Consider the following 16,686-nt stretch of genomic DNA (forward strand, 5'->3'; position numbering starts at 1 on the left):
CCGTCAAGTTTTTGATGAAAATGCATCTGCCAGAAAACAGACGATTCTTTCATTTCAAAAGAGTATCGCGGTATCGATATTTTATGTTGTTGAAGGACTGTGCAAGAATACTGATATTCTATATTTCAAACTACCAATCGATCTTTTTTTAAAAACGTGCGAAGCGCGTAAAACACCAACGTACTAAACATTGTTCTTAAAGCTCATAAAATTTCCTATTTTGGATTAAGCTAGCGATCTCGGAACGTGGATGCCACAACAGTGCCACAACTGACACGTACCAAAAATGAAAAGCAAGGAAAAAAGTAACATTTATAGTGAAATGGAGGGACCATATACAATAAATATATTATCTATAGCCTGTCATGTTTTTGCGGCTTGTTTAACGCTTATTATTTATATATAATTATGACAAAAATAATGTTTTAGTCGACCAATCATGAATCTATACTAATCAGTCAGTATCTTTTCTCTTCTTTTCCTTTAAAGAAATTGACATAAAATGTGAGAATTTTCATGGATTTTAAATGTTTTAATAACTGAAATCTTCTTTTTTTGTTCAGTCTTAATCAACGCATGTATAAAGTAAAAAAGGACATCATATAATATACTGTATAATAATCATCTTTGAAAATGAATTCTTGTTACGGCCATGTATTTTGCATTTTGGAGGTATGCTTACTGATAAGCCAAATAGGCTTGACAACATCACATGGACATTTATCAGGTAATTTTCAATCATCTAAAGTTTGCATACTGTAAACATATTTTTTACTGTTACAAATATGATTTAACTCGAGTCGATATTCAGTAAGAACTTGGTTTGTACAGAACTTATTTTAGTTCGATTGTATAGGAAGCTTTAAGCCTATAGACACACTCTCGAACCCGTTCTGAAACCAAACAGTACTGAGGAATGAATGTTAAGTTTCTTGCTCAAAGAGCCTGGCGAGGTCTGAACCCACAAGGCAAGCGATCCTTAGATCACTAGTCTGACGTGTTAACCACCCGACCATGCCGTCATATCAGTAAAAACTTATTTGTAGGCTTTTCAGAAACATTATTTGGTTTTGATTGATTTCAAGTTTCATATTTCTATACTCTCGCACGTGAAATCCTTGACAATGACGTGAAATTAGTTGATCACGTATGACCAGAGGGAAAACTGCGCTCGAGAAAACAATAGAATTGGCCGAAATGTTTATGATTTAACTATTGAAACAATGCAGGCAATTGTATATTGCATGTCAATGATCGAGATATATTAGAGGTCTACGTAGGAACATGGGCACTTGGGTGTGGAGCTCCAAACGCATTAAAATCCAAATAAAATGTATATTTGTCAATCCTAGCACATTTACTTATCATATATGAAAAAAAATCTTAATATAAGCTGTTTTGAAGAGAAGAAAAAACATATTTCAACATCTATAATAATACATTATTGTCATGAATGTTGAAAAATGATTGACAAATATACATTTTACATCTGGGATTTTAAGGCGTTTGGAGCTCCACACTCCAAGTGTCTTTGCGTAGGAAAAGTATTCAAGATAGAGATAAAAAATGAAAATTTTCTTATTGTAAGTGTTAAATACAATTAGTTTCCGTCTCCACGGATATGAAGATATCATTAAAATTCAGCTAGAATTATTTATTAATAGTAATTTAAGAGAATAATGATACGTCTGATTAAAGGAAAATCCTAAAAATATTCCATAGCATAATATGTTTTTTTTTAATTTTATAGTGTTTGTATTTTTGGTTTTCTATTTTTTCTTTTTTTATTTCATTTTTATTTTTTCTTATAATTTTGTTGTTGTTGTTGTTGCTGAAATAAAAAGAAAGAAAGAAAGAAAGAAGAAAGAAAGAAAGAAAGAAAGAAAGAAAGAAAAAGAAAGAAAGAATAAAAAAAGAAAGAAAAAGAATGCGTCATCAATTTGCGGCATTTCTTACTAGCTGAAGGTTAAGGTCGTCACGTGCGAGAATGCGGAAATACTATTAACGTTTTACGACGACACTAAATCAAAGATATACAATGTATCAATGTTATATATCAATGTTATGATATACTGTAATATCATTTTGTTAGTTTATTAAAATGTTTTTTTTTTGTTGTTGCCGCGGTTTCTATAAGCATTCTTTTATTGTCAGACGTATAATAAAATGTGCGAGTGACGCGTTATGCATGTATAAGTTATGTTATCATTTTTTTTTTGTTCACTTGTTACATTGTTAAAGATAGCATGTGTTCTACAACAGCGACAAACAACAATAATGAAAATAATTATAACAATAACGACCTCGACGACGATGACGACTATGCAATTAAATTCTAAAAAATAAATTGAAGATTGTTGTCATATCAATGAATTTTGTAAATAAATGAAAAAAACCGACCACTTAAGGGCGGCTTTGCAACTTTAATTAATATTTTTTTACAACAGTCATAATACAGTAACGAAAGACTTTTAAATTTTAAGATAATTTTTATATTGGCAATGAAATCTGAGTTGTTGCGCCACTTTTATAGTTCAAACCTAGGAGAAAAAAATAATATGTATATTTTTGGGGCCAGTTAAAACTAAAGTGAAAAAAAAGGAACTTGTTTGAAAAATAAGTTAACCGGGAAAACTATTATGGTATGGTAGCTGACTGACGCCATGTTGTGTTTCCGCATTTTCGTTGCAAAATAAAAGGGAATAGTCTACATGGGGTAAATCAGCCGCCATACTTTGGAGATATATTTATGGCAATCTAAATTTTGATTTTGAAGATATTTGATATTTTACAGATACAGAGAGGAGAATTGTTCAAGGATTTACCGGAGTACAAGACGGACAGGTCCATTTGTTTGACAGTTCTAGACAAACCAACCTACCAAATGTGCTGGCTCCTGATTCTCATGTTGACCTTCCGGGTGAGCATGGAAACCAGTCTCCGCATCCGGTAATTCATAGACATCGTGGTGAAAATTCCCATATTTCCCATGTTCGACAACATGGTAATGATTTACACACGAGCCACTCTAATGCCCATGTTGATTTACCAGGGCAGCACGGCAACGAATCTCCATTTCCGGCTGTTCATAGACAGTCTGGTTCACAGGCTAATTCACAAGGACCGCATCTTATTTCACCTGGTTCCCACGTTGACTTACCAGGGCAGCACGGTAACGATTCTCCACTTCCGGCTGTTCACAGGCAGTCTGGATCTCACATTGGTTTATCAGGACAACATGGTAACGAACATCTATTTCCAGCTAATCACAGACAGACTGGTTCCCACGTTGACTTACCAGGACAGCACGGTAACGATTCTCCACTTCCGGCTGTTCACAGACAGTCTGGATCTCACATTGGTTTATCAGGACAACATGATAACGAACATCTATTTCCAGCTAATCACAGACAGACTGGTTCACATGTTGATTTGCCAGGACAGCACGGTAACAATTCTCCTCATCCGGCTGTTCATAGAGATACACATTCATCCGGTCATCACGACCACATGTCAGAAAGTGCTGGGGCTCATAGACAAAGTTTCGTCGATCCTGTGAGTGGTACACCTGTTGTTATATCTGCGCCTAGAAATAACATTCCGTTTTTTCCAGATGACCATCATGATGCACCAAATATGCATGATCATTCACATTCCTTAGATGCAACAAGAGGAAACAGACCTCCTTTTTTACCTGGGATAATTCATCCGCATATAACGGGACCACCGAGAGGTTTACCACTAATGCCGGTGCCTGTAGGAGTTCCTTTTCCCGGACAACGTGGTCTAGGCCGACCATTTGGTGGTCCTCTTTTGCCGGTATTTTTACGTCCACCGCCATTTTTTGTTCCACCGGAAGTAATAGGTATGGGACCTTACCGCGGCCTAAGACGTGGACGAATGATGAGAAGGCTTTCTCCACCTTTTCATTCCCATCAGTCACCACCAAGAAGAATAGGTCTAGGAGAAATAATCGCCGGAGCCATAGGTTCTTTGTTAGGAAACATTTCAAGACAGTAGACAAAGTATATGTTCTAAGCATATTTCAATTGGATTTAACCGTTCAGTATACGTATAACTTACAGTTTGTGACACAAGCATCTGTGTATAAATTCACGTGTAAGGTTCGGTGTTTTCACAAAACAGTATACACAATGTAATGTTCTTAGCTACTGTTTTTCTTTAATAAATAAACTTTTTACTGTTTTCAAAGTCATACAATCTTTAAAGGAAAAAAACACACAAACAATTTTATTAAATCAGCAAGAATTGGTTTACGTATAGCATTTAGCAAAAATGAACCTCATGTAGTCACTTTTGTGATTAGGTTATGTTATACAAACAATGTACAATGCGAAGCGGCAGTTCTTTCTTGGGCCTGGCCGATATCATCGATAGTCGCATCGATGAATCGTTATTACAGTATTAGTGAGGGTCAATACATCATTCTACAAACCACAAGTTCTGTTCGAGTTTCATTAAAAATTACTGTAAGTATATACATGTAAGTGTAATAACCACCAAATTCATTTATTAAAACATTCAATGAATGTCACCATTTTTTGTTCCTCTTGAAATATTTTGGTTTGCCTGTTGTACTTCTTTTTTTCTTCCAAATATTATACAAAAGAATAACACCATAAAATCGCAACCTATTCAATCTATATGAATACGGTATTTCGGTCTGAAATAGAATACAAATTTAAAATACAAGCATGTTAACAAATTTAGTCGTAAATTAAAGGATTTGTTTAATTACTTTATTTCATTATATTGTGTAAAAGTCGACCTAAATTAAGTGTTTGAGATACGCATCGTAAAGTAAAAAGTATATAACATACATTTATATACTTTATATAACATACATTTATATGCTTAATGTCGTGTGTTTTTTTTAAACATATACATGTACTGGTCGACGGTTCTGTCCGCTACAAGATAACGAGAATCGTCTGTACCTGTTGATATTTCGAATTTGGTTGTAATTGTATGTCAATAGGTATTTTTAGATTGTTTCTGATTATCATTTATCATGTTAATTTTTCAAAGATTATACCGTGCATCAAAAGTCACGTGATAAAACTACACATCCGGGATGTAATTGTATAATCGGCGAGGTGTTCGGAATTCAACGACATATTGGATAGTATTCTATTTATATGATATTTTACATTCCCGTGGCTTACTGCCGTGATCCAGGAGGTAAACTACCAACAGCACATCACCACCATGCCCACATAGCTGAGTACAGAGAGCATTCAGGGTAGTTGGTATGCTCCTCGTGCGGTTCAAATGATCTCAGAAAGATGATTCTTTGTCAGATTTGAGTATAAAACGTTAAAACGATTTTCATTTTTGGGTCATTTTGCGAAGCAGAAATAATTATTCTGGAAAAAACGGATTGAGCATATGATTTGACATTTTTCACGAAGGTTATTGGTCCAGATGTCATCAAATGCATGGTACATAAATCTGGAAAACTTATATCCACACCTGTCATATGAAAAAAAAACTCAATGAAGTCCCTATAAAGTCATATCATAGCTAGCGTAGAGTAACGGAGCGAAAACGATTGATTATCTGATTTTAATGAAATTGAGTATGCGAAGAGCATTGCAACATTCCAGGGGTTAAAGTGACATTATGCTCATTTTTGTGCCCCCACTTTAGGGAGGGACCATTTAGATTTACACTTTTCCGTCCGTCCGTTCTCATTTTCTGTTGCACGTAGCTTAAAAGTATTTAATCTGGAGTCATGAAGCATTACAGAAATGTTGATCAGCATGTGTAGTTGTGCACCTAGGTATTTTCGTGTGGATATATTTAGTATTTTTAGAGTTATTGCCCTTGACTTAGAAAGAATTTGCAATTTTCAACTTTTGTCGCACGAAACTCAAAAGTGTTCGACCTAAAATACAAAAAACAAAACAAATCCTCTTAAAATATAAAAAAGAATGTCCCACTCTATGTAAATTGGGTGTTTCAGGTTAAATCTAGTAGATCTACAGAAATTTCCTTTAGCCACATGAGTTTATTAATCGTTCATGCGAAGTAAATTATAAAATTGAAAGTAATTATGTTAAATTGTAAACTTATTTTGGCTTTCACCTGTTAATTCATTTTATAACATTAGATGGGCATAATTTTGTTTTAATGCAACATGGAAACAAATGCAATTTTTATCAAACATATTATTTGTATGTTATAAACCAGGAAACACAGAAAATGGCTCAATTAGCATGTGACGGATTGCCTTTTAATATTAAAACATGAACAATATAAAAAAAATTCAATATAACCTTTAATTTTTTAAAGGCCCATTAAGCCTTTGTATTTCTCAAAAACTTTTTATTTTTGTTGTCCTTTAAGTTTCTAAAAACATTATTCATTAACTGTAAAGCTTATCCATCTTTTGATTAATTTTTTTTTTTGGCAATAAGTTATAGTGATTTAGTACTTTGTATGGAAGACGAAATACTACTTTGTTTACATTTTGCAATCTTTATTACAAATTATTTTACATTAATTACTATTTTATTAATGTGATAAACATCTTTCTGATCTTGCATGTACTAAATATTTTATTACAACATTATAAAACATATAATTGTCCTTTCTACAGAAGAAAACAAAAATACATTTCTGAGTCAAAATGTGCCTTTAAGACATTTCTGAGGCAAAATATGCCTTTGAGACATTTCTGAGGCAAAATGTGCCTTTGAGACATTTCTGAGGCAAAATGTGCCTTTGAGACATTTCTGAGGCAAAATGTGCCTTTGAGACATTTCTGAGGCAAAATGTGCCTTTGAGACATTTCTGAGGCAAAATGTGCTTTTGAGACATTTCTGAGGCAAAATGTGCTTTTGAGACATTTCTGAGGCAAAATGTGCTTTTGAGACATTTCTGAGGCAAAATATGCCTTTGAGACATTTCTGAGGCAAAATGTGCCTTTGAGACATATCTGAGGCAAAATGTGCCTTTGAGACATATCTGAGGCAAAATATGCCTTTGAGACATTTCTGAGGCAAAATATGCCTTTGAGACATTTCTGAGGCAAAATGTGCCTTTGAGACATATCTGAGGCAAAATGTGCCTTTGAGACATATCTGAGGCAAAATGTGCCTTTGAGACATATCTGAGGCAAAATATGCCTTTGAGACATTTCTGAGGCAAAATATGCCTTTGAGACATTTCTGAGGCAAAATGTGCCTTTGAGACATATCTGAGGCAAAATGTGCCTTTGAGACATATCTGAGGCAAAATGTGCCTTTGGGACATTTCTGGGGCAAAATGTGCCTTTGAGACATATCTGAGGCAAAATGTGCCTTTGAGACATATCTGAGGCAAAATATGCCTTTGAGACATATCTGAGGCAAAATGTGCCTTTGAGACATATCTGAGGCAAAATGTGCCTTTGGGACATTTCTGGGGCAAAATGTGCCTTTGAGACATTTCTGGGGCAAAATGTGCTTTTGAGACATTTCTGAGGCAAAATGTGCCTTTAAGACATTTCTGAGGCAAAATGTGCCTTTGAGACATTTCTGGGGCAAAATGTGCTTTTGAGACATTTCTGAGGCAAAATGTGCCTTTGAGACATTTCTGAGGCAAAATGTGCCTTTGAGACATTTCTGAGGCAAAATATGCCTTTGAGACATTTCTGAGGCAAAATGTGCCTTTGAGACATTTCTGGAGCAAAATGTGCCTTTGATACATTTTTGAAGCAAAATGTGCCTTTAAGACATTTCTGAGGCAAAATGTGCCTTTAAGACATTTCTGAGGCAAAATGTGCCTTTAATAAAATGATTAAACTGAGGACCAACGACATCATGTATAAAAGAGACCATGAAATGTATATTCGTTGTCGCATTGAATTTTTATCATCAAATTTCAAAGAGGGGGCATCTTAAGCGTCCCTATTTTATCTGATAAGAGGCATTTGATGTTATATCTCGGTTTTTATCGTCGTGAGACAAGTTTAACAATGGCAGGCTTTAACATATTATTGCATTTATCATTTTCTGAAAATGGAAACATTTTCGGAGTTGGCGAGGGCTGGTCCAGTAAATCATGGACTTTGTACAATATTTTCATACGTGTTACTTCAAAATTGAAAACAGCTTTTTTAGCAGAGCACGATGAAACCTATGGATATGAATAAGTAATGGCATGAAAGAAACGAAAGTGCTCTAACATTTTCAACATTGGTTAAATAGCCATTATTAACACTTTCAATCTAAATTTTAGATCATAGCCAATTTCACAGTTTCCAGTGCGAAGACATCATACTAATTGTAAAGTCATACTGTTGCTTCCGTTCAGACTATGTAATCTTATATACTAATTCTTGATTTGCTGATTCCAGTGAGACGACATAATCATATTCGCTGTTTCCGGTGAGACGACATAATCATATTTGCTGCTTCCAGTAAGACTACATAATCATAATCGCTGTTTCCGGTAAGAAGACATATTCATTTTCACTGTTTTCAGTGAAACGACACAATCATATTCGCTGTTCCAGTGAGACGTCATAATCATATTCGCTGATTCCGGTGAGACGACATAATCACATTCGCTGATTCCAGTGAGACGACATAATCGTATGAGCTGATTCCAGTGAGACGACATAATCCTATATGCTGATTCTAGTGAGACGACATAATCATATTCGCTGATTCCGTTGAGACGACATAATCATATTCGCTGATTCCAATGAGACGACATAATCATATTCGCTGATTCTAGTGAGACGACATAATCATATTCGCTGATTCCAGTGAGACGACATAAATACTGTTAGCTCATTCCAATAAGTCTATATGTGAATGAGTATATGCTATATGAAATACATGTATAACTAATATCTGGATTATTGTAGATTTTAAGAAGGGAACGTTGGCCTAGTTAAGGTCAAGGTGCTGCACCTCAACTTCAGGGACCGAAGGTTTGAGTCCTTCTTGACACATGACAATGTTTCATATATGCCACCACTGACTGGAAACGTGGTTTGAATAAGCTACAAGTCTTCTTATATAATCAAGCCTGATTAAATAATGTTTAAGCTAATTTAAAGGCACAGACTTTTCCCCTTTTTTAGTAAGGAAAAAATAACTTTTATCACATTTTAAAAATGGGTTTAGAAAAAATGTGTGCAAAAAAGCGCGGAAAGTGAAACTGTTTGTCATTAAAGTAGCATAATTTAAACAAAGTAGTATTTTGACTTCCATACAAAAGACTAACTCCCTATAACTATACGATTCGCCACAGGTAACTACGGAATACCGTAAGGGCCATCGTGGTTATACGTTAAAATACAGAGGGCGACAATGCGATAGTGCGATGACGACAATGCGACAGTGCAATGACGAGAATGCGACAGTGCGAAGACGACAATGCGACAGTGCGATGGCGACAATGCGATAACGCGATAGTACGATGACGACAGAGCGATAGTGTTATCGCACTGTCGCCATCGCACTGTCGCATTGTCGTCATCGCACTGTGGCACTATCGCATTGTCGCCCTCTGTATTTTAACGTATAACCACGATGGCCCTAACAGTATTCCGTAGGTAACAGAGGCAAAAGTGGTTCAGATAACTGGCCAATGAGTAACTTTTCTATAACAAGACACCAAAAATAAAAAGTTCTTGAGAAATAAGAATAAAAACATTTCTTATGCATAAGGGGCCTTTAAAATCAATAGGATAGCAATACCTCTTTAAAGGCATCGTCATTGACAGACTGTTCTCAGTCTAAACCAAAGACGCATTTTTTTTTCCTTGAAACTTTTTATCGCTTATTAATTTTTTGCCAAAATTATGTAAATTTTACATATTTTTTATATACATGGACGTGAAATATTGAGTGTTCATCAATAAAAATAAATAACGCATAAATAAAATTGATTTAAAAAATCATAGCATTTTCTTATTTCCCCCTTTGTATATCTTAGCGTTGTTTCGTGAAATTCCACGAGACATTGTAACAATCCTCGTAACCTGAATGAAATTCTCTGCAAATGACAATTAAACGAATTCGGAACGCTCGAAATAAACAGATAAGATTTAAAATATTCAAATTCCATGAATTCGCTTTATCGGCTGTTATCAGAGCTTTTTTGTAGGATTTGTTAAAACATACACCAAAACATGATGTAACATTACAATTAGATAAAACATTTATTTATCACATTTCGAAGCTGTTTAAAGTTCACATAAATAATGCTTTTGTATGAACTCGAGTTATTTATTAAAACCCCTAGAAAGCAAAGAAATATACATCTTATCTTATAAGATACTGATTATTGCTATACAAGTTCGATCTAGTCCTTCGTTTATTCGGAAATCATTATATCGATGCTGTCCGAAATTATAATCATCTTCGCATTCAAAATTCGTTTTCATTTTTTTAGAAGTCGAGGTAAGTAATTAATGAAGATTTTCTTTTTTGGAATGTCTTAGGAAACTTTTAACGCAAGTGTTATATAAATATTTATACATTATGATAACGGTTTGATTAAAATAATTTATGGAATTTTAATTATATTTTAATTATTTAGTAAATACGCATCCGTGTGTTACGAACTGGAAATGTTTCTATGCTAAATTAGTAACGTTACCTGATTTTGTCAAATGAAAATATTGTATTATGTTTGTTCATTCTGTATCCATAAAGATATACAAATGTACTATGCTCATCTTTGGACGCAGAAATTTAGTAAATTCTTTGTCTAATTTGAATAAGAGAATGTATAAACTATGGTTGGGAAGCTGCACTCCCTATAACTTGTCAAATTAATTTGGTCCTTCTTATAAAACTGCTAGTTTTTTGTTGTTGTTTTTTTTTTGCATACTGTGATTACCTGTAGAGTTTAAAATGTAACATATTTTCTCTGTGTGTATTGATATGAAGTTTAATTTTTACATTTAAAAAAAGACTTTACAGTAATCGTCAGTTTTTTTTTGTTGCTGTTTTTTTTTTCTCCAAATATCAAATTTGAGCATAATATATCTTTAGATGATTGTGAGTATTCATTAATTAGAAAATCTTATTAATTTCCCGAAAAGTCTTATTTTTTTAAAAAAAGTGTGTATTATAATTTTCGTTTTAGAAAAACTTGTGTTTTTTCTGGTCATCATTTTAGAATATGGAACTTTTTTTAAACGACGAAAACATTTAGATTTGTTTAGAACAATAACCTTATTGTGCTGAAAAAGTGTAGAATAACGACTGTGTACACAAATGTGTTTTGTTTTCGAATGATCATATTAAATCTCAGTTTAAAATTGATATCAACGTTATTCGTAGATTATTATTTGTATATATGTTCATAGTTCTGCTGCATTTACTAAACAAATGTATATAAACAATACATGCCTCCAGATGAACCAAAATATTTCAAGAATCCAACTTGGGAAAATTGTTATAATATTCTAAGAATCACGTATAAACAGATAATAATTTACATATATTGTGCGATTAATGACTGATTTTCCATGACTGATTTTCCAATATTTATCATCATATTTGCACTGCGTGACTAACGCAGTATGGGCTTTTTTGGTCATATTTTGTCCTCTTTTTCGTATTTTACGTGGATTGTTACCGTCGTTAATAATATGTAAATTACATTCTTTGCTCACTTCTCAATGTTTTACTTTTAGATAAATTTTCAAAATTTTCAAAATCTGCAGGCATTTTGCTTATATGTAAAGCAGAAAATTAGATTTTTTTTATATTTTATGAAATTGCATCATTTATTAAGTAAGTTGTAAATATCATGACTACATGTATATATACACACGAATTTCATATTGAATATACAATGTATATATAATCAGGTCAATAAACACAAACGCTTTTCTTTAGCTTTCGACGTTAAGTTTTCTTCAGAAAAGCCGTTTTTTTATTTTGAATATATATATAATCTTTTTTTAAAAAAACATGAACGGTTATAATTGCTTCGTTGTTGTTGTTGCGCATAGTTGTACATGGCACATATTAGTCACGGTCCCTGACAGCATGTCGTCTGTCCACCTATCCGTCTATATGATTAAAGGATCTCTTCAAACTGAAATAACTTTGAAGTTCGTTCAAAAAATGTTTCGCAGAGGCCCTTAAAGTTAACGGTGATGTTTTCTATAAAGTAACGACAACTTTGCCATCAAGTTTAAGGATTTAAGTGATAAAAAGTTTATGTGATTATGTCTTGTGTTTTTCTCTGATATCATTATTGAATTTACACTCTATCGAAACGTAGAATGGCGATTTTTTGTAGATGTTTTGTCTGTATTGTAAACAACACCAGTTAATAGCAATATGTGATGCATCACGATACGCAGATCACAACACTAAACATCACATCAAAACAACACAAAATATCACAGCAGCACAACATATCAAAGTAACATAACACAACATATAACAAATATACAACACCTAGCAACACAGAATGTTACATCATCACAACACATTACAGCAACGCAACTTATAAAAACAACACAACATATCACAACAACACATCAAAACAACACAACATTCACAGCAACAAAACATACCACAATAGCTAATTTTGCAAAGAAACAACAATGCTTAAAATGCAAACTAACAGACAGAAACAACACGAGCGTTTTACAGTAGATGTATATATGGTTATTTAGAGCTCTAAACTTATCAAAATAAACTTGCTTGCATATGTGCTTTACCATGTTTACTTTTACCGATCTTTTCTTCTCGGCAGGTTTATACATTCACCAAAAACTAACGTCAGAAAATGGATGCGGCATTTAATGCAATGGCAAACGTAGTAAGGGTTCACTTATTGTATCGTATGAATTATATTTGTATTTTACGGATCTTCAAGTTTATTATATTATTATCACCAAAACCACCATATCTTTTAGAAATGTTATTTTAAGTAATGAGATATTATCTGTTGGAATTTTATTTACTTCATCTCTTTCATTTGGTGACTTTTATAGATTTTCTTCTTTTTAAGGGCAAAAAATTAACGGGTGGTTATCCGTGTGAACAGAATCATGCTCATAACAATGAGGAGGATGCCAAAATATGCAATAAGAACGCGGAAAGGTAAATTATCTATGTAAATTGGACGATCCCTCGAAGGAAATTTAAAACATTATTAATTGAAAGTTGTAGACCTCGTTTGATCAAGTATATTTATGGAAAACAAAGCAAATCTCATAAACTAGAATCACATTACAAGCATTTGCTTGAGCAGTGTTCAATTTTCAACACAAAAACACAGTATTTAAAGGGACACCACTGAAGTTTGTTGCATGAAGGGACCAAAATAGTTTTTGAAGATTTTTGTACCAGTGGATGAAGGTCTTAATCAATAACCCATGTGTCAAATTTCAGATTCTTTTCCCAATCCGGTTTCTAGAGACAATACTATTTATTGTGCGATTTGACCCTAAAATGAAAAGCGTTGCAACGCTTTTCATTCAAATCGGTCCAAAAACCGAAGAAAATTTCGATTATTAATTCAATATCGAGTATATTCTGTAATATCTTTTGCATAGTTTCCATTTTCTGGTGTACCAGTTGATTTAGGGAAACAAATTCAAATATTATTACATAAGTCTTTTGAATCTCAGTGGAACCCCTTTAATATCAGAATATATGACAGAATTTGAAAGAAGCAAGTGTCATATCTGCTTGTGTGCGGACATTCACTGGCATGAAAATAACTAAACGTGTCTCCCTATGTATTTTCACAAGTTAAAACATATAACCTTGGACAACATATCACATGTAAAACAATTCCATCGATGATTACATATTTTGCATTTCATTTGCTTTTCTGTTCTGTTTGAAGCTAGCCAGGTAGGTGCTTGCGTTCAAGCGTATCTTGTTATTGGTCTGTCAGAAGAAAAAGGTAAAAACTCAAATGTTTTTGTTGTTGTTTGAGCCTGTCCAATTATTTCTTTTTAAGGGAGAGGCAAAAATTAGAGAAAGAAATTGCTGAGAAAGCTGAACTACAAAAGGAAAACCAAAACCTAAGGGATGAACTAAATGTACTGAAACTAGATCATGTCAGGTATTTTTACTTTGTTTACCGAAGCCGAAAATACTTCTTACCCATACGGACCTAGAATACATTAATAGAATATCGTATTTCGGTATAATCTACGCTACTAAATTTCAAGGAAGTGTGAAGGACAGCTATACAGCAATGTCGGAGTTTTAACATTTGACTGACCTTGAACTTTGGGATAAATGATTTTACTCTATGCACATCGTAAGCACACCGTGTTATAGGGTTATTATTTATACAAAGTTATTTTAAACTTCTTCCTATAATGTTTCATAATGGTGATCATCTATGCCAAGGAATTAATTTTTTAGCAGTTTGGAACTTTGGAGCCAACACCAAGTTTTGATTTTTTCATAATTAATCTTTAAGTGTTACCTTGACCTTGATGTACCAACCTAGTTTCGCGCTAAGCGTTCGTGTCATAATGGTACATTGAATCAATTTGTTTCATGTTATTCTAAAAACATTTCAGCAGTTTAAAAGTTATGGATATTAAACAGACTGTTGACCTTTTCATACTTGACCTCTGAATGTGACCTTGACCTCGGGGTAGCTACCAGGCTTTTAGCACTTAGCACATCGTCATATCGCCTCAGAATGGTGATAATTTGTCAATTTATTTAAAACTTTTTCCGCAATCCAGCAGTTATAAAAAGAAGACACGAAAATGTTGCGGTCGGACAGGCGGACAAACGGACTGATTTGCAGACAGGAGGGAACCATTTCTTCGTGTTTTAACTGCTTAAAAACCTTTAGGACTGCTTAAAAATGTTTAGAAGTACCTCTAATAAGTTCAAGAAATTACTGAACCTTTCTGAGTTCAAGTCGACATAGACGGTGTAATCTGAAATATATGTACATAAACAAAATGTAAAAGTAAAATGTACGTTATTTATTTGATAATTATATTTAGAAAACCAAAAGTATGAATTACATAGAGCTATAGTTGTTGACAGATTTTTCAAATTTGATCAAATGTCAAGTATGTCAAGCGGTCATCGAAAACTGATTATGATTGTCGAACATACGTATTATATTTTTTCAATCATTAAATACATTGGTTGAAAAAATTTTTTAATGCACCTTATTTTTCTTTCGATGTCCGATGATTACCTATATGCATTTGATATATATTGTTAAAAGTTACACCATCTGGTTTTTTGTTTAAATTTAAAGTCACGTTGTTAAAACCACTTTCTTAAAATTTCAGGACATTAGCAACCGCATCAAAGTGTTGTGTGGTTTCCTAGACAACAAAAAGAACATTACTAACTCACAGCTGATTTTTTTTACCATTTCACAGATTTTGGACAAGTTTCATTTAACTTCATATTAGTTTATATCTCATAGTACACATCTTATATTGCTTTTTCATATTTCTTTGATAAAGATTTTTTTAATAAAATGTCAATAATTCTATAAAGCGTTTGTTGTATTGGGTTTTACGTCGCACCGACACAGTTTAGGTCATATGTTGACGTTCCAGCTTTACTGGTGGAGGAAGACATCAGGTGCCCTTCCGTGCATTGTTTCAGGCACAAACGGGTACCTGAGTAGAACCACCGACGTCCCGTAAGCTAGCTGGATAGCTTCCTCACTTGAAGAATTCAAAGTCCCTGACGGGATTCGAACCCACAGCGGTGAGAAGCAAGTGGTTTGAAATTCTATAAAGCGTTTGTTTGATTATTAAAGTATTTTCATATCAATTGTCAGGAGAATTCGAGAGCTATATCATGTGACTTTTTTGTGTGATCTGCGTGGGGCTAAAAACCAATGCAGCAGACGGTTCGTGTAATATGTTTTTCATATTTTTTTGTCTAAATATTTCATTTTTATGGGGTGCTGAGCATAACCCATACATTTGTTTTCAGTAAAGTGAACATGTTTAAAAATACAGAACTTCACAAGGCTTCGATTTACGAAATGGATAATATTCTTTCCACGAAACATTTTTGCATGGGTTACTAGCGGGCTCTACACTTTTTCATTTATAAAATTATGAACTATTCTTAAAAAGTCACGGACGCAAATACTATGTACTACACACGTACCGTTTTTTGCCCACGCATGTCATAAAAATAGTTGTCATTATCAGCAGCTACACTAGTGGTAACTATAAAGTTCAAGAGTAAGCACAGGGTGAATTTCAAGATTATGTATTGTCCAGTATTATCTCAAAGATTCTCAAACATGATGAACATTTCAAGCTTTAAAAAAATTGTAAAAAAAAATCCATGTGAAATTTGTCAGAAATATATTTAAACTGTAGTACTATAAAGCTTATGTGACACGGTTTACCGGTTGGCAGTGCTTTGTCTCCAGTGGAGAGACATCCCATCCTGCACATCTGTGCATTTTGACAAAACTATATTCTCACGCCTTGTAAACATCGGAACATCTCGGCTATTATAGTCTGTCCAACCAAATTTGAATATTCCATTTTTTATTAGATATAATAGTAAAATCATTTAAATTAATGTCATGTTAACCCTGACGTCAATATCTCCAGGCATGTTTTTCATTTTTTCCATTAAGTCAGTAATATGGTCAAAATGTTATTATTATAATTTTCCCCGTTGACTTACGTTGTAACCTGACGTTACGTCCCTTTCAAAATGGCGGCGG

General features: G+C 33.5%; 2 protein-coding genes across 2 annotated transcripts in view; both read left to right on the plus strand.

Moving 5' to 3' along the window:
• Window positions 1–447: 447 nt before the first annotated feature.
• On the plus strand, window positions 448–4,569 carry LOC132746641 (uncharacterized). The gene is made up of 2 exons (XM_060735863.1): window positions 448–727; window positions 2,795–4,569. Exons 1-2 carry the CDS (start codon window positions 634–636, stop codon window positions 4,018–4,020), a joined length of 1,320 nt encoding a protein of 439 aa, XP_060591846.1. The 5' UTR covers window positions 448–633; the 3' UTR covers window positions 4,021–4,569.
• A 5,597-nt stretch (window positions 4,570–10,166) lies between these two features.
• Window positions 10,167–16,686, plus strand: part of LOC132746645 (capping protein-inhibiting regulator of actin dynamics-like) — a 38,055-nt gene continuing 31,535 nt past the window's right edge. Inside the window, exon 1 of the mRNA XM_060735868.1 lies at window positions 10,167–10,421. The gene's annotated coding sequence lies outside the window, so the exon portion shown is untranslated. The remainder of the gene's footprint in view (window positions 10,422–16,686) is intronic.

Source organism: Ruditapes philippinarum, unplaced genomic scaffold, assembly GCF_026571515.1.
Source record: "Ruditapes philippinarum isolate M1 unplaced genomic scaffold, ASM2657151v2 ctg1076_1_1_1_1, whole genome shotgun sequence".
Classification (NCBI taxonomy): Eukaryota; Metazoa; Mollusca; class Bivalvia; order Venerida; family Veneridae; genus Ruditapes; species Ruditapes philippinarum.

Excerpts from the sequence above, each read along its gene's own strand:
- LOC132746641 (XM_060735863.1), top strand. The coding sequence starts at position 634 with ATGAATTCTTGTTACGGCCATGTATTTTGCATTTTGGAGGTATGCTTA. Across the intron at positions 728-2,794 it reads ATCACATGGACATTTATCAG|ATACAGAGAGGAGAATTGTT; the intron begins GTAATTTTCAAT and ends GATATTTTACAG.